This window comes from Spea bombifrons, chromosome 5 (genome assembly GCF_027358695.1).
Source record: "Spea bombifrons isolate aSpeBom1 chromosome 5, aSpeBom1.2.pri, whole genome shotgun sequence".
NCBI classification, from domain to species: Eukaryota; Metazoa; Chordata; class Amphibia; order Anura; family Pelobatidae; genus Spea; species Spea bombifrons.
Window position 1 is genome coordinate 2918921 of NC_071091.1, and position 24916 is coordinate 2943836.

At 41.0% G+C, this 24916-nt stretch overlaps 1 protein-coding gene across 1 annotated transcript in view; it reads right to left on the reverse strand.

Moving 5' to 3' along the window:
- OBSCN (obscurin, cytoskeletal calmodulin and titin-interacting RhoGEF) overlaps positions 1-24916 on the reverse strand; it is a 118228-nt gene that overhangs the window by 29916 nt on the left and 63396 nt on the right. The window contains exons 50-66 of the mRNA XM_053468302.1: positions 23846-24112; positions 22857-23123; positions 22474-22734; positions 21403-21675; positions 20643-20909; positions 19546-19812; positions 18842-19108; positions 18190-18462; positions 16743-17009; positions 16062-16328; positions 14089-14361; positions 10146-10412; positions 6906-7178; positions 5790-6062; positions 4693-4980; positions 2153-2422; positions 503-1864 (exon numbers count right to left, since the gene is read on the reverse strand). Of these exons, the coding sequence (XP_053324277.1) occupies positions 503-1864; positions 2153-2422; positions 4693-4980; positions 5790-6062; positions 6906-7178; positions 10146-10412; positions 14089-14361; positions 16062-16328; positions 16743-17009; positions 18190-18462; positions 18842-19108; positions 19546-19812; positions 20643-20909; positions 21403-21675; positions 22474-22734; positions 22857-23123; positions 23846-24112 (5682 nt within the window). The remainder of the gene's footprint in view (positions 1-502; positions 1865-2152; positions 2423-4692; positions 4981-5789; positions 6063-6905; positions 7179-10145; positions 10413-14088; positions 14362-16061; positions 16329-16742; positions 17010-18189; positions 18463-18841; positions 19109-19545; positions 19813-20642; positions 20910-21402; positions 21676-22473; positions 22735-22856; positions 23124-23845; positions 24113-24916) is intronic.

Sequence of the window (24916 nt, forward strand, 5' to 3'; positions counted from 1 at the left end):
GGATTTCCACAAGATTTTGGGGCGTTTCTGTCAGAATTTTTGCCCGTTCATCAATAAAGCATTTGTGCGGTCAGGGGCTGATGTTGGATGAGAAGGTTTGGCTCACAACCATCTTCCCAATTCATCTAAAAGGCGTCCAACGGTGGTCCCAAGTTAGAAACCGACTAAAATGTCTTTTGTGCGCACAACGCACTTCAGCGGCTCCGATCCATGAGTGTGTGTGGCTGAGTTGTTGTTACTCTAAGATGCTTCCACTTCACAATAAAACCGCATCCAGCAGACTGAGGCCGATCTAACACGGCAGAAATTTCATGAACGGACATACTTTTGGTCATATAGTGCATGTTTTATCTAATCAGCAACATCGCGCATGACTAGTGGCTTAAGTATGATCCTAAAAATAAGCTCTGCCTTATATAGCTCCAAAGTACTAGAATTTCAGCGTCGCTGACAATTCTCAGCCATTTGGAACATGGAACAAAACAGAGACATTTATCCTTACCGGTGTCTGATGTTAACATGGTCATTTGGTGCTTGGCTTCCATTCTTTGCTGCTCAGTGGTTCCCTTTTCTACCTTCATTATTCTTAATTCGATCTTCTTCGGACCTTGGTCCAAAATATCTATCTTAACTGGAATGCCCATGGCGGAGAACATCTCCCTGAATCGCGTGGCAGCTACCGTAGCTTCCAACATGACTTCAAACCTGATGTATATATATCTGTCGTCCTCGCGGTACGTCTGGTGGTCTATTGGGGGCAGTTCTCCCTCATCGGCGCTAACAAATATCTCGTCTTCCACGTCAGACCGTTCCAGGGAGGACTTAGATTGGAAGATTCTGTGAAGTCTTCTTCCCGCTTTCCTGAAGGCATCATCCAAATCGCTTCCTGAGGTGCTCTCGGTTTCGCTGTCTGTACCGGATCTGGTATGAGATATTATTTTTTTCGCTATGACCTTTTGTTTCTCCCCACCTGTTATTACCAACTTAGCACTGTGGCTGACGGAGCCAAACTTATTCGAAACTTCGCATGTATATTCCCCGGTGTCCTGCAGCTCCACGGCCGTGATGATTAACGAGCACGTCCCGTCAGTGTAATTGTCTATGTGATAATGCCGGCCATCGGAAAGCTCTTTCCCATCTTTCAGCCAACGAGCAATAATGTCAGTCTTGCTAATGGCGACACATTCGAGATGGACCGTTCCTCCTAGCTCAACCTCAAAATCCTTAAATGTCTCCGCAAAGGCCGGGCATTCCTGCTGCTTGATGACCTTTCGGGCTTTGTAGCCTTTGAAAGCGGCTTGGATTTTCACGGCCGCTTTATCTAAAGCCGGGTCATCGTCCAAGATGTCAAGTGCCTCGGGCTCCTCTGTCTTTTGGGGTGGCGGTTGTTCCTTGGTCTCCGTTGTCGATACTTCAAATGTCTTGAAGAATTTGCTGGTTGACACTCGTTGAACTTTTGTACCATACGTGATGGTTGATTTGCTTGCTTTTTTAAGAAAAGATACCAGAGACGGGGTTCCTGCCCGCGATTCGTCATCGGAACTCGTCATGGAGAAATCCGCCTCGCTTGTGTGCAGGTCATCCGATATATCGCCCGAGATCTCCGAGCGTTTATCAGCTTCCCGCTTCAACCTGAGCTTCTCGTTCTCTTCGGGAACCTCGGAGATGGAATCCAAGGTAGGTTCTCGGCTCATTCGCCTCTTCTTGGCCAGAGCCTCCCATAATAAATGGAGATCGCCTTCTTGGGCAGCCTCAGGGGGAAGACTCGGTTGAGTACCATCTTCGTTCTCGGTCGTGAGGTCGGTCTTCTCTTGGCCGAGATTAAGAATCTCTTGTACGGTCACTACTTCTGGGATTATTTGTTCTGAAAATGGGACAGAGGAAACTTTCAGTTAGATCGCCGTGACCTGTCTTCAAAACAAACCGTCAAGAACAATTCAAATATTCGCCCACAATTACAAAAGATATTTCGGACTAAGTGTGTGTAGCGAAACACGTGTGACTTCCCACTTATTGCTTTTCTCCAGTTTATTAATATTTATTTGTAGACAACATATTTTTTTTTATGACTTAAGAGTCTTGTGTTATTCTGCTGAGATTTTTGCTTCCCAAAACAAGCAATTTTTACCCCAAATGTGAGCACTGAACTTACTTTCCAAGGACAGACTGGCGGTTGTTTGCGAACCGGATGAGGTCAGGCACGTGTACGTGCCTTGGTCAGCCGCCGTCAGATTCTGGATAACAAGCGCTTGCTTTTTCCCTTCGGACACAAAGCTGTATTTCTCTCCTGGTTGCAGCGGCGCTCTCTCTTTCATCCATGTGACGTCATTGCTTTCCTTTGACAACTCACACTCGAGGCGAACGCTTTCCCCGACACGGGCTGTTTTGTTTATGAGCTCCTGCCGTACGGCGACCTGTTTTTCTGTAGTAATTAAAAAAAAAATAATCACATATATATATCGATTTAATTATTTATAGGGAAATAATTCCTACTGTGATTAATGATGCAGTTTTTTTTCTTAAGCCAACAGAGATATCCATGCTTACGGAAGACAAACCCCCTACGAAAGTTCCACCGGTTAATACTTTCCAAAAGTTCTATGGAATGAGTAGGAAATTACTAAGAACTAAGAGAATAGTTGGCCAATCCCGTTTCAGCTTTCTGTTATCGATTCCCGAGTACTATTGGGCTCTTGGAAAATTTCCTTGAAATGATTATAGTGGATTTCAATAGGTTTAAAACAACTTTTATTTCGGGAAACAAACAAGCCTTTGGCCAAAGCGTCAAAAGAACGACCACTGATTATTCATCTCCAGATTGCAAAGATTGTTTATGATTCGTAAAATAATTCTCGAGAAACCCACCCGAAACGGGAACCTAAACGTCCTGCAAAAATAAATCCCCAATCTTCATCTGGAGGAAACCGTTGCGAATTAAAGGGCAATTTGGGGGCAAATGTGCCAAATGGGGACCTGGATTTGCCCAGGTGATACACAGAATGTCTGGATAGGTAATTTCAGTTTTGGGGGAGAAAATGTTAGATTTGCGTTTTTTTAAGAGCATTTATTTTACACACAGCCAGAAAGCAGACCAGATGCAAGCTGTTATGGGGAGATAATCACTAAACGGTGAGTTCTCTTGACCAACCTGAAAACTGACACAAGCTGGAATGAAGCCCAACAAATGCATTCACAATTGCCAAGTTACACTTCCCCCCGGATATTTCAAAGCTTGACTCACACTCACTTGCAAGTCCAGTCTTTAGGGGTATTTTAATAATGGACAGAAGATTTGTCATAGATCCCCTCTATGCATCCTGTCCCATATTCCCTGCCCTATGGGATAGTGAAGGGGTTAAAGTGCAATTAAGCCTTCAAAAGGGAGGAGAAAGAGGTTCCTCTTATTCGACCTTTTGCCCTCTGCTGCCACTCACATATTTTTATTATTATTATTTTTTTTATTATTATTATTATTATTATTATTATTATTATTACACTGAGAATTTGAGGTCTTGTTTGTCCTAAAAGTGTAAATATCACATATGCACAATTGGCTACAATTCCTAGTTCAGTACAATTGAAAGACCAATTATATATGTTAGAATTAACACTACACATAGACTACAACGAGTGTCTGCTCATCTGTTTGTGGGGATCACGGAATGGCCGCCTTTTATCCCGTGTATCAGACCGAGCACAGTGTTGCCCATTTTACTCCGGCTCCATCACGATGCCGGTGGCTACAAAGATGCGTTCTAGATTCTCCTCCCTGTATTCCCAGTGCCGGTGAAACCATGCATTGGATGATGGAGATCCATTACTGATCCTCAACCAGACTGACATAGCAGACAGACAGACAGCCATGCCCTAAGGCCACAAATCTCACTCCTATCTTACCACTGATCCACAGGCCACGACCATTAAAGCCTTTATGTTCTACAACTGCCCACCAGTAAGCTTGGTGACGCAGATACCTGTCCCCCACGCTGGATAATCTTTGTGGAATTGTTCCACCCCGTTCACATTTTGGCCTTTGTCCCACTTACACAAAGTAAAATTACAACAATATTTCTGTAAAATCTGCTGCCTTTTTTTCCTAGACCATGAACTGTCTGAGGTCCTGGGCTACTGGAGAATTATCTCTAGAGGCAGTGGCATATTTTGGCCGTTGGGTGACTAGGTCCATTAGTTGGCACAGCGAATGTACCCGACTCCATGACATTATATGCCAGCGCTCAGCGTAGAAGGCGTCTGCCACGGAAGTAAATGGGGGGTAGCGGCAGGGCTTGACCCAGGGCAGTAAGCAGACAAAATACCCCTCTGTCTAGAGGCACATGAGACAGAAATTCAGGTTTACAAAGGAAACAAACAGCAGGAGACCCATTTATGACAATTAATAATGGAAGCAAATACTGCCTTAAAGCCATGCAGTGGAATAATCTACACAATGCTCACAACCCTGTTTTTGCGTCCACCAATTGAGGTCTCATGGAGAATGCGCCACGGAGTAACACATAGGCCACGGCCGTATTAAAGCAGCACAAAGAACCTCTCGAGTGTAAGCCGAATGCTCTTTCAGCCTCCATAGCAATTCTCCAGACGATCCGGCCACAGTCTGGACCCACCACGTAAGCCATGCGAGCGATTTGTGCTACACAGGTTTTTGACAGCCTTGGGGGTGCAAGTTCTCACCTAGCTGTACCGTCTGGGGTAAATGAACCGGTTCACCAACTCCAAGTTTATTTACTGAGGAAATGCGGAATCTGTAGGCCACTCCAGGAGCCAAATTGTCCACCACATATTCCATGTTCTGAATCATTTCATGGTTGCACAGCTGCCAGTCACTATCAGGGGTTTTCATTTCAACATTGTATCCTACAATGGTTGAGCCACCGTCACTCAGTGGAGTGAACCAGGACAGTGTCACCGAGTGGTGGGTCTTACTTACAATCTCCGGTTCTTCTGGGGGATCGGGGAGGGCTAAAGGCACAACAAAGTCTGGATAAGACACAGTACAGCACCAAAAAACACCAAGTAACCAAAATAAATGGTCTACTATTGGCCTTCCCAATTTTGAACTTGCTTTAAGATAAGAATCTATGGAGTTCTAGAGGTAACCCTGGTAGTTAAGGTTTAACATTTTGTTGAAGGAAGACTAACCATCAATAGTTTTGTAGATTTAAGTTTATTTTTATTAATCTCATAACCAATGTCCAATGTTTTGTGACCTATGCTGATTTATTTTGGTTAAAGATCCTCTAAACTTTAAAAATGACTTTTCATAATAAAAAAAATAAAAAAATAAAAAAAAACACGCAAAAAAATAAATTGGAAAAATCTTTGGAATTTCCAAAAAAGCAGCTGGTCTATTTTACGCTTCACTGAGTTTTCTCCCTTCCATCTTAGAACTCTGGAATTGGACAACAGATAAGAAACACTTGTCTCATCGAGTCTGTATGTTTTGTCTCAAGTCTTAATCGGCCCTTGGTCTTGCAATTCATTTCTTAGATTAAACTCTACCATCCCTATCGGACAGGAGAATCTATTTGGAGATGGTCTGGGTCATGAGATCCTTAAAAACTGAGATCATTACAAACTGAACTATCCTTAACTATGAGAATATCAGTAGCCGGATTTCTAATCTACGTTTGTTTCAGGTGAGGACATGTGAGTTATGAATGTTTTTTAGACTGTTTTTGAAAATTCCAATAACTAATACTTCTTCAAAAGAAGGAAAAGTTACTTTTGAAGCTGAGCTTCTCTTTAAAGGCAGCCATGGATTTACTTACCAAGGACAGAGAGTTTGGCTGATACTATTACATCTCTTGAAGCAAAGGCAACTTCTCCGGAATGGTGCGGCTGAGCGTCTGTAAGAATCAGTTTGTACAGGTTTCCTTCCACCTGCATTGCCCAGTGCTCATCTTGTTGGATGGTTACACCGTTAAAATACCAGGCTACCTCGTTTACTGGTACGGCTTCGCTTAACATGCAGCTAAACATTGCTTTGTCGCCAGCAACGACTTCTGTGTCTGCTGGAGGCTTCGAAATTTCCAGGCGCCACCCTGAAGTCAAAACATATATCATAATACTCGAGACATTTACATGAAATGTCTGTATGTGTACACCCTGCGTTCAATGAGACCGTCGATACCAATGGATCAACAAATCTGACACAGAAACATAGAAGTTGCCGGCAGATCTGCCCCATTCGGCCCATCTTGTCTGCCCGTTTGTCCTGCTGTGAAGACTCAAGCCTTAATCCATCGTTGGTCACTGACCAACTGGATGTTAGATTCAGGAGCCAAATGCCTTTCCCATATCCCTCACTGAATTAACCTCTACCACTTCTACTGAGAGACTGTTCTACTTATCTGCCACCCTCTCAGTAAAGTAAACCTTCTTTACATTAAGTGAGATTACTGTAGCGCTGGATACTAATTGCATTGAACTTCAGCTTCCAATATTATTACCGCCGCATGGTGATATTTGGCCTACTCTTAAATTTACATGCTGTGGAGGAGACATTATGTACCAACCATCACCAGAACCCAGCTCACTCAAAAAGTGAAGCATCACATAGCGGTTGAATCCAATGGAACCCAAAACGAATACTGTTGTATTAGTACATTGGTTTTGAGAAAACCAGAAAACATATAGAATGTAGAGACGTTTTCTTAACCGGTCCCGTTTCACATAATCAAATCACTGTTAGTCACTCTTTGCTGTCCCATGAAAGAATCCACAAGGACATTTACAAGGGCAGAATATAGCGAGCATCCGATACGTTTAATGAGTAAATAACAAGATCTCACCTCGTTAATGTCTATCGGATGGAACAAAACCTCACCTTATGATCAAACCTAGTCAAGCTTGTAGTTAGTAGAGGAGGAACCGTCGGCCCTTACCTCGAACAGTCAGGAAAGCTGAGGAAACCACATCGCCTGTTATGAAGGTCACCCTGCAGCTATCTTCAGAAGTGAGGTTCTTGAGTAAGAGAAGATGTCTACGGCCGTTCTCGAAGAAGACCATCTCAACATTCTCCGACGTCTTGACCGGCTCATCGTCAACTAGCCAGTTGTAGTCGCAACTCTCCGGCTTGGCCAAGTAACACTCAAACAGAGCTTCACCTCCTTCCACTGCGTCTATGTTCTCCAGCCCTTGTAGGATTTTATTCTTGGCTATTGGTGGACAAAAATAGGAATTTTAACGGGAAAACAATAAATATTTTGTGATTACAAGAGAGCACTAAGGACAAAATTCCGTTCCCTCTAAGTAGAACCAAAACACGATCGTTCAAAGAGCTGCTAGTAAAAGTGCTTAAAATAAAATAAAAAATGACTCTAATATTTAAAATAAATGAAACATAAAAAACACAGAACATCCAAAACTGGCTACCAGTTAAATATCTAAAAAAAATAGTACGTATTCTAATATTATGTTAGAAAAGTTTTATTTCACCCGAAAAGCTTTTTCCGTTAATTAAAAGGATTGTTGGTTCCTGATTTTCTCTTCATCTGAGATACAGATAGATTGGGACATATTAAGTATTATCCGTAAAAGATAAATAAAAAATCTGTTAATTGACTGAAACATTAGATTTCACTGTTTTTTACAAAAAAAAAAAATAATTCTCTTTTGGGAAAGCAAATTAATGGGTCACAGTCATCAATTAATTAAAAAAAAATGATCAACTGTGCAGTTTTAAATAAATTATGGATTTACACACTAAAGGATGCTGTACGAAGGAAAAACCATAGATAAAACACATACTTTGTATAAATTATAGTTTGATCAGTACAGACGCTAAATTACGTATTTTATAGTTTTTCCAGTTCTTGCTGGTTTATATATTTGAAGAAATTTATTCTGGACTCCCTTAGGTATGTTTTCAAAAAGGTCCATTTTATCACTAATAATATACTTTTTCGGAACTGTATATACTAGATTTTGCATTTTTTAAAGCACATAAATATAACTAGTGCATAAATATTGTCTTTAAATGAATGTAGAAGAAACATTAAAGGGGAATTATTATTAATATTGTTAAAATAAAAAATCTTCTTTCTTCCTCCATGATCCGAAATGTCTTGCTGCTGATTGGCTGCTTAAAAATACCGCTCTATTTACCGCCCGAGTCCTTCCTAAACGTATTTTGCAATCATGTAACATTTTCAATCATTCATCGCTTTTCAGGGAATGCTTAATTGTCATGTGTCACAAAAACAGATACCGATAGGCTATTGCCATAGACACAAAAAAACTTTGTATTTTTTTTTTTTAAATTAAACTGTCAGAAAGTAGACAAATGATTATGAAATAAGTTCTGGGAGAACGTGCTGTTTTAAAAATTTGGAACTAGAGATGTTTTTTCTCTATAAAATATTTTTTTGCAACAGAGAAATCTTTAATTAAAATGTATTTTTTAGACTATAATTAAACATCAATTTATGCTATAATCTGCCTTTTGGATTTAAACTAATTTTTTTTCTTTTTTAACTGTTTCAGTACTGCATTATTCACGTTATAGGGCACAGCATGCGTGTGATACCAGTTAGTGAATCTCTTTACAAAACACAACTTTATGCATCAAATTCTGAAAAATGCCAACATTTTTTATTTTCACAAAGAAATAATAATTTATGAGAGGTTATTTGCTTTTCTCTATAAAAGCCATCAAGCTCTATCACGCTAGGAAGAAAGGACAGCGATGCATATAACCAGGTTTGCGACTGTTTGGATCTTTCTGTCATCAGTGGGGGTTTTAAAACACATGCGCAAAGCCGAGTTACTGGCTTTTAACCAACACACGTCAGTTAATATTCATATAACACGCATAATTCATACAAACTAATGTTTTTTGTTTAATTGATGACTAGTGACTTATGCATATAAAAGATTATTATGTTATTTAAATTGTCAGACAAATTCAAATATTCTGTGTGATTAATAACCTCTCTGAGAAATTATTACTAATAATTATAATAATATTTTGCAATGTTGTATACATATATTTAATCACTATATATATATATTTGAATTGTTATATGTGTGAGTATTTAAAGTACAGATATATATAATATTTTAATACAAAAAATTATTGTTTTTCTGAACTCTCTCAATCTAAACTCCCCATCTAAACTCTCAGGGTTTTTGCCCCAATCTCAGGGTGAAGGGGGCAGATTGTCAGGGTCACACAGTCTGGAGCCGACTCCTTCCTATTCTACCCCGCTGTGATTATATATAAGACTCCCAGTTGATGCTTTTGCTCCCATGTTATGGTTGATATCCCTGCTTGAATGCAGGTGACTACATTAAATGTATCTTTAAATAATGACAAGTCACGGAGGACCTGTATTTGAGCTATTTGGTTAACAAATGTGATGACTAATATTAAAAGGGTTAATATTTCAAAGTGTTACTTTGTATGTTTCTGAGAGTTCTTGCCTATATATCTTAGCAGCTTCACTCTCCTCTGAGCTTCTGCTTGCTGAATTTGGGAGAGCCGGAGGTCCTGCTACGTTTCGGAGTTGGGGTTCTTTATAGTGAAAGAAATCATCACCCAAAAACCACAGACCTTGTCTGCCGAGGACAGCAGGACCTCCGTTTGTCCTTCATACAAAGGGAAGAGGCTATTGCTGCTAATCTGGATCATATCTGGGAACTTCCGGACTCCGGCTCTCCATTTTTGGGGGTTGCATGGCATGAGGGGCATGACTTTTGACAAATGTGGGAAGGCTCGTCATCTACATGGGCAGGGCTAGCCCCAAATTCCTTAAACTTGAATGGGGGTAAGAGGGTAGATTAACTGCCTTGACCCAAAGAACCAGAGAACCGGAGAAGCTGGGCTTCACTTGGAGTCTCCGGCCAAAACCTGGAGACTTCCCAGATATACCTATAACAAAACATGGCCGCTTACATACTGAGGCGGAAGATACGTTTGTAAATTGCTAGTGATCTGTGTTCTTTTTCTGTTTGATTTCTGGCTTCATTTGGATGTCCTTCTACACCCCCCCCCCTCAATCTACCTTAAAATCGCACACGTGATTCCCCAAGTATGACTATTAGGTGAAAACATTGCGTATTTACGACGTATTAGAGAGGTAGGGGTTATGAGGTAGTCTTCCTGTTTTGAAGGAAGACCTCACCTTCGACTTCTAGCATAGCGACAACTCTAGTGCCGTCAGCTTCGCACACATAGACGCCTCTGTCTTCTGGCACCGCCGGCTTAATTGTCAACTTGGCTACATTCCAGTCCTGCTCGATAAAGACTCGTTTTCCGTCCGCCCGAACCTCAACATCGTTTTTCTTCCAGGTGGCGTGCACGGGCCTAGAGTACTGGCAGATGAACTCTGCGGTGTCATCTTCATCGATGGCAACGTCCTTCATGGGACTGACCACCTCAATGGTTGGATCTGTCAACCAACATGTCAGAGGGGACATGCATTAAATGGCCTCGATGAACACGACAAATGCTTCTTTTTTTTTAAATGTTTGTAAAAAGCGCGTCAGCCACCGGTTTATAAAATCAGCAAGCGTGAGGAACGGAGGGCGAGTTAAGCCGTGATTAGCCGTGTTAGCTGGGCAGCTACCAAAAATCTCTGCGTGCCAAACGATGAGTGTAACTTATTAGACACAAAATATAACATTATGGCAAGTGGTTGTTTCTGTGATTTATTCAATAATAATAATAATAAAAAAATATATTGTATAGTTTTATGATTTATATATATTATACATATATATATAAATAAAATAAATAATAATAATAAAAAATATATATTGTATAGTTTTATGATTTATATATATATATATATATAAAATAAATAATGATATATTGTCTATATTATATATTACGTTTATATTTATAAATAATAATAGTAAAAATACTAATAATAATATTAATATCTATATATAAAATAATAATAATAATAATAATAATATATTGTCTATATTATATATCACGTTTATATTTATAAATAATAATAGTAAAAATACTAATAATAATATTAATACTATATTGTATAATTAAATTATAGGTAGATAGATAGAAATGACATTTATAATATTGGATACATTTATAACATTTAGAATTAGAAATAATAATAGTAAAAATACTAATAATAATATTAATGATATATTGTATTATTAAATTCTATAGATAGATATGACATGTATAATTATGAATAATAATATATTGCATACCTCTATAACATATAACATAATATATATATATATAATATAATTAGAAATAATAATAGTATTATTGACTAGATGGTGGTAATATTTTTCCTTTAAGCTTTGTGAAACTCGTCAGTATCATTTCTTTAATTATAAATAATACATGCGTATTTTATGAAGGATGCTGTTCAAGGTTCTGTACAATGTGAACCGACAGCGGCCCCTAATACAAAATGTATCAGAATTTTATTATTAAAATATCGAAATACGGGCAGAGTTTATTTACGAAGGATCAAAATTTATTTTGCCTTCTTAGTCACAGAACTGCCGTGATTAAACTATTATTCCTATAAATACATACATTAGATATATAAATATATATATAATGGACCAAAAACGATTCGGACGAATGTTTAGTTTCTTTTTGTGGCCTCTTGAAGCACTTCTGTGAAGGGTGGGGGCACGACACGCACCACATGGACAGCCTCTCCCCGTTCCTCTAATTGGGGGAGTATGAGTGGAGGCTCCGCCCCCTTTAAGGAAGCACTCCATGGAGCAGATACCGGGGGAGAAGCAGACGAAGAATGAAGACAGAAGAACAAGAAGAGGCAAAAGAAGAAGGGGAGCTGCGGAAAAAGTAGACGGGGACACGGAAGCGTTTGGCGGGGAAGGTAGGGAGATTTTGAGAGAGGACAAGGGAAGGTTTAAGATGGAGGGTGAAAGAGTAAGAGTGTGATAGAGACAGTGAGTAACAGTGTGAGAGAGAGAGTGAGGGTGTGAGAGAGAGTGAGTGAGAGTGTGAGAGGGCATGAGAGAGCCTGAGAAGGAAAAAGCCAGAAAATACATATTTGGAGATCTCTGCTTCGTTTTCGTTTTGTGTCATTCGGGCCCCTCCTCGTTTTCAGACAAATTCACAAATACTTATAATTTAAACAAAAGTTGTAATTTAATTAAGTATTTGTGAATTTGTATGAAAACAAAGAGGAGCCCCAATGAAACAAACACGGAGACATGGAGACAGGTAGAAGGTAGGGTGACATTGAGAGAGACTGTGCAAGAGAGAGAGACAAAAAGTATGAGAGAGAAGGAGTGTCAGTGTTCCGTTTAAAATATGGACTAAACCTAAATGATGGTAACATTTGTACGGATTATCTGAAAATCCAATCAAAGGACTCCATTTATTATAAATTAATTTTTTTACTTTAATGAGAGGGTCATAGATAAGTGGAACAGCCTCCCAGAATAGGTGGGGAATTTTGAGCATGCGCGGGATAGGTATATGCCTTCTGAATCTAACACCAGACCAAGGTTCTGATCTGCCTGAATGGGTCTGACCCGCTAGAACATTGTATGAATTCTAGCGCGACCCGCATTAGATGCATTAAAGTCTACCGTGTGTTATTTGTCCAACATACACGTTACAACCACTTGCGTGTCTGACTCACACATCCCGTTCTGGGGATCCCGGATGAAGCCAGAGCCCGTACCCCTTAGTGAATACGGAACCTTTGGCCTCATCTACGTTCTGCCCAATTATTAAAGCACCAGAAAAAAAACCATGGCATTTTCACTCCACATCCGTTTTGACCAAATTAAAATTAAATTAAGGATTTATCTTTTTTTTCTTTTCCTCAAATAATTTTATTAAATTATTTTTGTTTTTTTTATTTTTGCATAATGCCCCAAAATACCTGATGTTTCTATCAAAATGTAATATTTTTATCATTAGAAATAAGCGGTGTAAATAGTTTTGGGGCTATTTTGTTGTTTCTATGATAAGCAATTACATTTTAAGGTGATTATAACAAATTTCTGGAAGGTTTTGCGAAAAAGTCCTGAAGACGTCTTTATTTTGGCCAGTTGCCTCAGAAGAGGCGAAAGAGTCATAGCCGTTTGGGGGCGTTTTTATGGCAAAAGTGGTAAATATGCAATTGCCATGGCAACCCATGGAATGAGTCGGCTGATTGGCCCAAATATATTTTAATTTATTGGTACAGAATTTTCATTACTGATAAATAAATAATACTGAATTGAAAACAGTTTTTTTTGGTGTAAATTGTAACATAATATCCTACAGGTTTGTGGAATCTGGTGCTTTAAACGTCGATTAAAGGAGTGAGTACGGTTAGCAGCTGATACATCGCTACAGAACATTTCCACTAGAGCTTTCCCTTCACTAGTCCGAAGCCAAACGTGGCTCGATTTATTCACGACTCGATCTATACAATAAAATTGTTTTCATCTTAGAAAAGGCAGAATTAATACAATTTGGGATTTTGATGGAAGGGGGCAATTTTTCCTAAAAAATGAACTCTAACTAAGCTAATGGACTTGAAATCAGCGTTAAGCGGACTGTCGCTATATATAAGAAATGTATTCTTATTGGATAAAACTTAATGTTTACGGAATATTTACCCTCACCAAGGGACATGTCAATCATGGCAAACCTAGGACAAAGTGATTGCTTTGAAAGGGATGGTTGTAGCAATAGCTTCCCACTTGGCCCTTCACCTCAGATCTGGCCCTTTAGTCTCTCCAGCTCTGGTTTTGGAAGGATAACCGGAAGACGAGACCAACGACTGATTAAGGTTTGAGTCTTTACAGCAGGAAAACCGGGCAACTAGACGGGGGCCGGATGGGGCCGATCTGCCGGTAGACTCTGTCTGTTTCTCTAGACAAGGACTTTTGTGCTTTCTCCTATACTATCATATAAAAGTTAATTCCCTCGAGTGTCACAGTTATTAAAATTTTAGGAAAATTGATGAATTTGGTATGATCCATAACGCCTTTTTCATAGTTTGATGCCCAATGCAATGTTTTTGGGCCACAGAAATTCCAGAAAGGGAAAACGCTAGCATAATCCATGATCTCGTTTAATTGTGTTATGCTGGTGTTAGTATTTCCAAGTACCTTTGATTAGCAGTTTAGCAGAAGAAATGAGGGACCCAGCTTTGAAGGTGACAACGCCAGAGTCATTGGCCCCAAGGTTTTTTAGGGTTAAAGTGTGGACTTTGCCGTCGTGCACGGATATGTCGTTCACCGAGCTGTTCTGCAGGGGAGAACCGTCGAGCCACCACTGAACTTTCCGGAGGTTCTGCCTGGAAAGCTCGCAGGAGAACATGGCTGTCTCCCCAGCAAAGACGTCCACGTTCCTTAAACCCGACACTATCTCTACATCACTCTCTGGTGACAGGTTTCAAGATTAAAAACAAACGTTAAACAACAGTAATAGCAACCCATATTTCTTACACATATTACGGGCGGCCATTTAATAACCTCGTCAAACTACAGCCAACTATAAAAAAAAATTATTAATTTAGAATTCTGGAGATTATGATTGTGAACTGGAATTTAAACTGGAACAATGTCAGGGTTCTTCAAGGCCATGTTCAGAGCTACTTAAACCCAATGAATGTTCAAGCCATTGATGTCTATGTGCTAAAAGCCATATAAAGACCTCAAGGTGGAAGAGCAAGCCCAAGGAAAGAGAGACCAACCAGCCCACGTGAGACCCTTGGAGCAGAAAGAGTTGCCAAGACGTACTGGTGGACACTACAATGTCCACCTACTGGGGGTGGTTGGATGTCATGTTGGCTCTGTTCTGGCTCATGCTTCTCCCATGAAGACAGGCCAGGCATCGAGCTTGAGCCAGGCCTGTTTTTCCACTAGCCCTACCAGTTCTACGGGTGTTCATCTTGAAGCAAGACGCACCAAGGGCGATCTCAAACACCCATCATTTACTAACACAGATATATATCAACAAAGGTCAACCGGAACTCAACTCACAGGGGTGTCGGCAAAATGATCAGATGCTTCTTATATGTTCCTTCCACCAAAATGTATCAACCCTTTACCTACCAAATACTCATCTACATGTAAATAATAATATAATAATAATAATGTAACCAGCTGAATGGGGACAGAAATACTGACACTAAAGTCTTTCATAGGTTTTATGACACAATGGAAGTAGCCAGTTCTACAAAGTGTCCAGCGTGCAAAGAGCTTGCATGCAATTCCTTATCCTAAACAGTTATATTTCTATTGAACCAAAAGGATCTTTTCTGCATACCACACATTATAGACATCTCTTCTCTAATTTGATTCGCTTTAAAAGAAGGCAAAACAACCTGAATTTGCTTTAAAGCAGGGGTGTCCAAACTGCGGCCCTCCAGCTGCTGCAGGACTACATCTCCCATACTCCTCAGCCAGCCCCTTAGCTGCATTATGGGAGATGTAGTCCTGCAGCAGCTGGAGGGGCGCAGGTTGGACACCCCTGCTTTAAAGGCTTACACAGAACAGCTTAATTTATTAGCATGCATTAGAAATTTTCTGGAAGCCTAAATTCATAAATTTTGTGCTAAACATGCGCCGCTTGGTTCTGTAAGTCAAGTTTCTTAAGTAATAACCATATAAATACATCAAAACGTATATACTTCTTAATAGTTCCGGTTTTATGAATAAAAAGTGATAAACTCCCCAGTAGAATACATAGTGTATCCACATGTTAAATAATGTAGCAAAAGTACTAAATAATGGAGAATATTTTACAATAAAACAGAATTCCAGAATGTCAAATATTTTTAACTCCGACATTATGTTATTTTTTTATTTTTTATATAATGATAAACCTAATAAAATGAGTAGTAAATAAATAGCTAAAAATATTAACGGAAATTAAATTTCTTTTAATTAAATTTAAATTAAATTAAATTTCGATTTTTTTTTGGTTACTGATTTTTTAGGAAATTAATTTGATTTTATAATCGTGATATTTTTTTTACATTGTTTATAAATCCATTTTTATTAAAGGGCCAACAATCTCCTCGCCATGCATTGGGTCTTAAAACATTCTGAAAAATTTGCAAGCAGCATACGTTTACCTTGAACAAAAACCGAAGCGCTGGTCCGCGTGTCTCCTGCGCAGCAGGTGTAAGTTCCAGAATCCTCGAGGTCCATGTTATGAATGAGGAGCTCCGCCGTGGTGCCCGTTTGCCTCATTTCATACTTTTCGTTGGGCTGTAAGACCAACGCGCCTTTTCTCCACTCTACGTGGGCACCAGCCTTGGACATCTCACACTGTAAGACCGCTGACTGCCCCTCCTCCGGCTCAATGTTCTCGAGTTCCTTTTTGAAGACCACCGGGAGGGCTGATGAATAACAAAAGTTATGGATCAGCGTGAAAACCATCTGAATTTGTCTCCGACAAATTAAATAGATATATATTGTGCATCGATAAGCGGAGATGAAAGTGGACCGCTCCTCGAAAGTTGGTTAATAAACCAAAAACCAAAAAGTTGGGTCCAACTTTAGCCCATCTCACAGTGGACCTTTTTGAGATTTGTGGAGTCCTTTGTATATGTTCCAGACTAAATGAAAACTAAATACTTTTCTTAAGAGACCCAACTACCCCTTCTACATAAATGAGCACAATGAGTCCATGTGGGTGATAGGACACAGCCTATGGCCAACAAAGAAACGCAACCTAGGGATACAACAGAAAACACCCCTTGCCAACTGTTTGTGGAATACAATATGTTTAATAAAAAAAATATGTTCCAGACCTTTGACTTTCAGGTTTGTTGAGGTTTTTTCACTCCCTGCGCTGCAGCTGTACTCTCCGGAGTCTTCAGGCGCAGCATCCTCGATACGCAGCTCGTGGACGGTCCCCTGGATGCTGATTTCGTACCTCCCTCCTTGTTGGATCGCGGTCGATCCTTTCCTCCACTCCACTTGGACATTGGGTTTGGACAGTTGGCATTGCAAGACAGCCACTCCATTCTCCTCTACATCAGCGGCCTTGAGGGGCTGTGAGAAACTCAGCGTAACGGCTAAAACAAAGACGCCATCATTAGAGTTCCGTAAGGATAGGAAACACCCCCCGGGAAAGCGACCTCTGGGGACCATTTCTACATATAAATGCATGGATATGTAATAAAAGCTGGGAGTCTTATGCTGAAGGCTAATGAGTTCAGAACACTTCTAACATAAAAACATCTCAGTGTTTTTGGATATTGTCTATATGTTAAAGTATATATTTCAAATGTATCAAATAAAAAAAAAATCAATTCCGACAGCAATGATTTTTATGTTATGCATTAATTTATGAAATATCTATTTGGGCATTAAATCTCTGCTCTATAGATTAATACAATTACTGAAAGGAATTAAGATATTTCTCATGGATCTTTCCTCTGGCCAGAGACCCATTTATTATGGCTGTAACTATGAGATCACCACCTATGTTCTCATTTTTTATTTCACCCCATTCACACAGGATTTCGCTTGCTATACTTAGTTGTAACCGGCTAACCTGATGGCTTTGTGGCTACTAAAGTACTAAATACTGCAGAAAGTTAGGGAATCTAAGGAAAGATTATTACAAAATTATTTTAATCATGTAATATTTCACATGGCAATTATATATTTGATACACTCGCTAATTTGCTTTGTATGAGACATTCGTTTAGGGGGCTTTTTAAATTGGAAAGCAACATTTGTTGTCAGCCGCCCACATTCACTTTCTCTCACGCTCTCACTTACTCTCTCTCACACTCTCTGAATATCTCTCTATCTTCTGCGCCAATTGGGCAGAGGATGTCACCAGAAGCTCCACCATTTTGGGGGAATTTCACTAAAGGCAAAATGGAGGCGCTTCCGGGCACAACCTCTACCCCGATCTTCCAATCAGGGCAGAGGATGTCACAGGAAGCTCTGCCATTTCCCAGAAGTTCACCAGGAGGCCATGTCTTTGGAGATGCGGAAGAAGAAAGAAGACCGAAGATGGTGAAGAAGATCCTAGAGAAGAAGTGGAGCTGCAAAACATGGAAGCTGTCGGCGGGGGAAGGTAGGGAGACATTCAACGAGTGTGAGAAAGAGAGTGAATGAGAATATGTGAGGGAGGGAGTGAATGAGCCCACAGAATTTAAGATTCTGAGCTTTAGCTTCCTATCCATTCATTTTGTGGTTGGTCTTGCCTCGTTTAGCTCTTTCCTAAGTATATTACCTTACCTTTTACAGTAAGCTCTCCAACAGTGGTGTTCTGTCCAACCCTAAAGCTGACGAGGCCCGTGTCTTCCAGGGACACCTTCCTTAAAGTCAAAGTGTGAATCTTGCCCTTATGGACAGATATCTCGTTCATCTCATTATTCTGCAGGGGAACGCCAGCCAGATACCACTGAACATCTTTCGCATTGTCCTTGGACACCTTACATTTGAAGATGGCGTCTTCTCCTTCCTCTACTATAATGTTCTCCAATTGGTCAACAATGAATGGTTCAGGTTCTGTAAGGGAAAGAAAACCTCATAAACGGCTCATTCAATTATTTCTCTGTTTATAAAGATTTCCAAACTCCTGCTATATAGTGGAGGATTGGCAAGTGGGCCAGAAGCATATGGACCACACAAACCGTTTTATTTTGCCCAACAGCCTGCTGGAAAATCCATTCAATTATTTTGGACAATTTGCTTAAAATATCATAGATTTTAATGAATAATTATAGCTTTGTATGCATTAACAGTTCATATATCATGTTAACATTTTTAAAGTTCTTAGCAACAAAGCCTAAATACAGAAAATTCTAGAACATTCATAGTAAAGATAAATATTTTGTTAAATTCTGATATAATCGAGCGAATACATTGATCGTTATGATCTGCGTACCTTTGACAGAGACGGCTGCGGTTGATGAGCGGTCCCCGGTGTCGCAGGTATATTCCCCGGCGTCGGACTGCTGGAGTTTGTGTATATGGAGTTCCACCACATGCCCCGTTTGCCTCATCTCGTACTTGGCCCCTGGCTTGAGCGTTGACCCAGCTTTCTTCCACGTGACTGGGGCATTGGGTTTAGAGATCTCCGCATGGAGGATGACTGATCTGTTCTCTTCACCCTCCTGGTTCTGCAGCGGTTGTGTTATCTGCACCGGCAGCGCTGAAAAATGAAAATTTTTATCAGTAAACTGAGAGCTGCTACCGACGGGCATAAACTTTCCTCCCCCCCAGGCTCCATCTTTGCGGCCAGTGTTTAGATGGCCAAGGATTCGCCCATCTCTGTCCGTTACAATTCTCATTGCGTGGACGACAGCAAAGTAACAGAACGGGATTTTAATCGAGGTGAGTGCTGATTTGTGCCTTCCACATAATGCTCATATCCTCACAAATACGGGACAGTTTAATGTCTCTGGCACCCTCCTCTATGATTCTAAGATCAGTGGCTGAAATTAATGGGGGGGCTTTCCACATGTGTATGGAATATGAGCAGCGAGCGGAGCTGACTGGAGGTAAGAATATCACGTGCAGGTAGATGTGTTCGGGCCAGGAGGGCAGGAAAAGGGGCAAATGGACGTGGGGGGATTCTGCCGTTCTCACCTGTAACACTCACGGCCGCAGTGGTCTTCTGGTCTCCTGTATCGCAGGTATAATCCCCGGAATCGTGCGGCTCAGCACCGTGGATAATTAACTCCACCGTCTTCCCCTTTTGTTTTATTTCGTATTTGTCGCCGGCCTGCAGGGGCACCGTGCCCTTCGTCCATTGCACGGGAGCGTTGGGCTTCGAAAGCTGGGCTCGAACGACGACCGCGGAGCCTTCCTCACAAGTCTGGTTCTGGAGCTCCTGGTCAAAAAGTACCGGTATCGCTGCATAGAACCCAACAGGGGGAAGGTTAGACTGAGAGGGATGGGTGAATATTTTACAGGAACAGTATCATGAAAATAATTACATTGCATTAAGTTAATTACACTAGCGTTTGGGGTCACTGAGCTGTTTTCATGGAAAACAGGGACATTTCTGGCTGTAACATAATTGCAAAAGGGTTTCTAACGATTAGTCTTTTAAACTTAAACTTGGATCAGCGAACGCAACGTGCCATCAGAACACAGGAGTGATGGGAGTGATAAAGGGCCATCAGAACACAGGAGTGATGGGAGTGATAAAGGGCCATCAGAACACAGGAGTGATGGGAGTGATGAAGGGCCATCAGAACACAGGAGTGATGGGAGTGATAAAGGGCCATTGGAACACAGGAGTGATGGGAGTGATAAAGGGCCATTGGAACACAGGAGTGATGGGAGTGATAAAGGGTCATTGGAACACAGGAGTGATGGGAGTGATAAAGGGCCATTGGAACACAGGAGTGATGGGAGTGATAAAGGGTCTCTGTGTGCCTATGAAGAGATTCCATTACAACAGTCATTTATAACATTAACCCCGTCTGCGCTGAATTTCTGATCCATTTCATGTTATTTTAATAGACAAAATTTGCTTTTCTTTCAAAAACAAGGACATTTCCCAGTGACCCCAAACTTTTGAATGGCAGTGTGTATCAATATTGATCATGTGCTAAAATACATGGGTTTTGTGCACCCATGAGATCAAGACTGTATCAGTGTTAGGGTATATTTAGACATTCGGAGCATAAATTAAGCCTATTTAAATGGCTAATATAGAATTATTGTGAGGTCCACACCTGAAACGGATACTTTTGCTTTGGTTTGCTGACTTCCGATGTCACAGATATAAACTCCAGAATCTTCTGGTTTTAAGCTGGAAATCTGCAGCGTCTGGACAGTTCCGAGGTCCCGGATGTCATACTTCGCACTCGGCGAGATCTGTTCTGTGCCTTTTCTCCAAACCACGCGGACACCAGGCTGGGAGACCTCGCACTGCAAAACAACCCCGGCATCTTCTTCCACCTCTGTGTCCTTCAGCTCTTTGGTAAACACCGGCAGTGGAGCTGAAACGCCAGGAGGTTAAAGTCTTAGATTACAGAGGAAGAGCTCTGAGACAAGATCTAGATAACCCACCATGCGGATACACTACGGCAGCTGTCTACACCCATCCCTTTCTTAATGTTAATGTACATGATCATCATTGTGCAGTAACTGTGTCCAGAGTGCAATTCAGGATTATTCATTAGGTGTGATCTACTTATTGAGTGGATACTAGAACCTCAGTTTGTTAAACGTTCTGTTTGTTCTCTAAACGGCCTTTGTAAGACCCAATAGATTGGTAAAGACGTAGAATGGCTACGACTATCAATGCCAGCCCTGCTTATACATAGAGCAAAGTGGTGGAAATCCTCATGAGGAACATGTCCTCCAAGCAGGGTAGGATTCTAGGTACACTGCCCAGTATACCCAACGTCTTTAAAGTTCCTATGTTGCCCTTTCACAGCTTTCTGATTCGGGTTGCCCCCCCCCTGTATTCTTATATTGTTACATTGTTACCTTTGACTACGAGCTCGGCTGTCGATGTATATGGCCCCACCCTAAAGATGACCGTTCCGGAGTCCTCCAAAGTCACTCCTTTCAGCTTCAGGAGATGGACCTTCTCTTTCTCCACTGAAATCTCATTCATTTCGTTGGTCTCTAGAGTGATTCCCTGCAGTTTCCATTCGACGTCCTTGGCATCCGCATGAGACACTTGGCATCTGAACTCCACATCCTCACCGGCAAACACAGACACGTCCTTCAGGCCGTGGACTACGGTCACGTCCACTTCTGAATAAAAATAAGAAGGACGAACGTAATCAAAAGCCGTAGCAATGGAAATATTGGTGGCATCATTTGAGCGTTTTGTGGCCGTCTAACAAAACTCAATAGAACAAATTTAGTGAATAAAGCCCTTCCGTGCAAATTGCTTCTTCATGTGGTTCGACAAGCTCGCAATATATAAAGGAACATGGAAGGGGACGGAATGCACCAAAAACAGCGAACCCACAGATCACTTTAAACTTCTGAGAGGGGAATATGTAGAGTCCCAATAATTTAATAGCTTAATTGTATTTAATATTTATTGTTCATCGAATGAAAAAAAAACCCATAAAAATAATCATTTACTAATGTAATCAGCCCTGAACAGGTTTAGTAAGATACATTTATACTTTTATTTGTCTATTAAGGTGGAACTTCCACTGTAATTTTAATACAAAGTATAATTTTGTAGTGTCGCGTTTTCTGTTTTGAAACAATGAAACTCGCAGGATACAATGTTTCTAATGTAGGTTTAGCTCGGTAGTCTGAGTCATATCATTTAGACCAATTTTTCTTGGAGGATATTATCTGTCAGGTCATCTAAAGGCTTTGTGGTGGACACTTAATGGATTCCTTGTAGGGACACTTTGCCTGACCCTGGGTTGAATGTCAGAAACTCCATGGCCCTCCATGACAGTACAAAACGTGATACGCTTAGTCCTTTGTCGTACAGCCATGGGGTAAAACCACCTTGGTCTTGGCTATCATGTCCCTCAAACCATCCATATATCCCATATAACGCCCTGACAAGGATCTCGTAGTTACCTTTAACAGTTAGCGTCGCTGAGGACTTCTTGTTCCGAGCCACACAGGTGTACTCTCCAGCATCCTCCATCTCCAGGTTGCTTATAATCAGCTCTCGCGCAGGACCGTCTTCTTTCATTTCATACTTGGCATCGGGTTGTAGCTTTCTAGTGCCTTTCTGCCACTCCACCGTCGCCATCTTGGCAGACAATTCACAGCGGAATCTCGCTGTTCCGCGCTCCTCGACTTCCACGTTCTGGAGCGTCTTCACAAACTGGAGGACTGTCGTTACACAAAAAGGAAAAAAAATATATTTTTGCCATAATGTAAAAAAAAGGAACCATTTAACCTACAAATGATTCATTTCTTCCCCACCAGCGGAATAACTTTGTGGTCCAACTTACCGTTTACTTTAACCGTGGCAGTAGTCTGGTTGTCTCCCGTATCACACGTATAGTCGGCAGCATCTTCTGCCTCGGCGTCATAAATAACCAATTCGGCCACCGCGCCCTCTTGCCTCATCTCGTATTTGGCGCACGGGAAGAGCACCATCGTTCCTTTCCTCCATTCCAGAGGAGCATTGGGTTTGCTGGTTTCACAGCGGAGCGTGACAGTCACACCATCTTCCACCACAGTGTTCTTCAGGGGTTTCTTGAAGAGTACTGGCACGGCTAGAAATACACATAGAGGGTCATTGGGCAACCAAGATCCCAAAGCTAGAAATAAACCATACAGAACGTTCAAATCAAGGATAAACAGCCCCAGCTACAGGCTGGTTCTAGGTGAAGAGGGCTGTAGAGCAAAAAATGTTGAAGGGTGGCAGGTAGTAAAGTAACATTTTGGTTGACCATCCCTGCATGTAGTTTTCCTGATATACACCTAGGGAGCTGTACGTTCTATTACAAGAGCACCAACAGATTCCGTAGCGCTGTTACAATACGGGAGAGTGAAAAACAACAATAACTTAACACATAATATATAGTGGTACCGAAGGGGAAGGAGGTTCTGTTCTTGTGGGTTTACAATCTATTAGGAGGTAGAATGAGATTGAAAGCGAGAAGATGGGGACCTGAAATTTGAGGTCAGTTTCCTTCATGTTGATGAATTTCAAGAATTGCCTACATTGTTGGAATGTCCTTACGCTCAAACCCTAAATATTCCCTGTTATATGCAGAAACGCTCCAGTACTAGCCCTGACCTACAGGTAACCCTAAAATCAGCTGCCTCCTCGCTGCATGGTCTCGGTAGGCTACTCCGATGTTAGCTAAACACGCGTGATGTGTATATAAAAAGTGTGTTCTCCGGATGCATGAAGCAGGAGTGTGAATGGTTATAGCGGACATGTTTTGACCTGGAGAATTTAGAATGACCCGTTTGACCTTTTGAAACATACCTTTCACTGTTAGATATGCTTTTGTTTCTTGGTCTCCCGTATCGCAGCTGTACTCTCCGGTGTCTTCAAGCTTAAGGTTGTGTATCAGCAACTCGACCGTCCGCTCCTTCTGCCTCATCTCGTACTTGGTGCCGGGCTGTAGACCGAGACCTCCTTTCCTCCACTCCACGGCAGCGTTAGGCTTAGAAAGCTCGCAGCGTAAGGTCGCCGTTTTCTCCTCCTGGACCTCGCAGTTCTGGAGAGGTTGGGTGAAAACGACCGGCAAAGCTAAGAAAGAAGAAGAACATTAGCGTTAGACCGTCCATTACTATGTCAACATTCTCATCTTGTGAACGGGCTCCATGTGGAGTACCTGTGACAGACCACAAAATACTCGCTCAGTCAATTTGCAAAAAGAGTTTTTCTGAAGAAAAAAAAATTCTAACTGCTCCAGCGGTCCAGACCACTTTTATTTGTTTGTATATTTTTGGTTGTTAATGAATACATTTATGAGGCTGGGAAGTAACAGAATAAGGTAGAGTATTATTAAAAATTTAGATGTAGGTCAAAAGTTCCTAATCCAAGAAAAACTACTCAATTTGTGTTGACAAGAAACACACGCAAAATTGGATTGGCCAACATTCAATGAGAGTTAAAACCACCCTGCAAGTATTCACTAAGAAGTCGAGTGGACAGTCGAGTTAAGGGTTAGGGATAGTTATAGGTTAGTGTTAGACTTAGGGTTAAGGTTTGGGTTGGAGAGTTAGGTTAATTCTATGTCAGTCGCATGCCCTCGCATGCTAACACTCGCCAAACAATTCAGAGATTCAGTAACCTCTGAAGTTGTTGTTTGTGAGGGCCTGCAAGCGCCTGAGACTTTCAGGCGAGGACATGTGAGTTCAGCATGGACTCGCATCATCGCATGTACTCACCTGTGTCTCCGACAAAATAACTGCCCCTTCTATATATATATATATTAAAGAAATAAAACAAGATAAAGGGGTATTTAAAAGGTATTTATGAAACCTGCTAATGGGGTATAATCGTTCTATTTCATCATTTTAAGAGAGAGAAAAGTATTTATAGTATTTT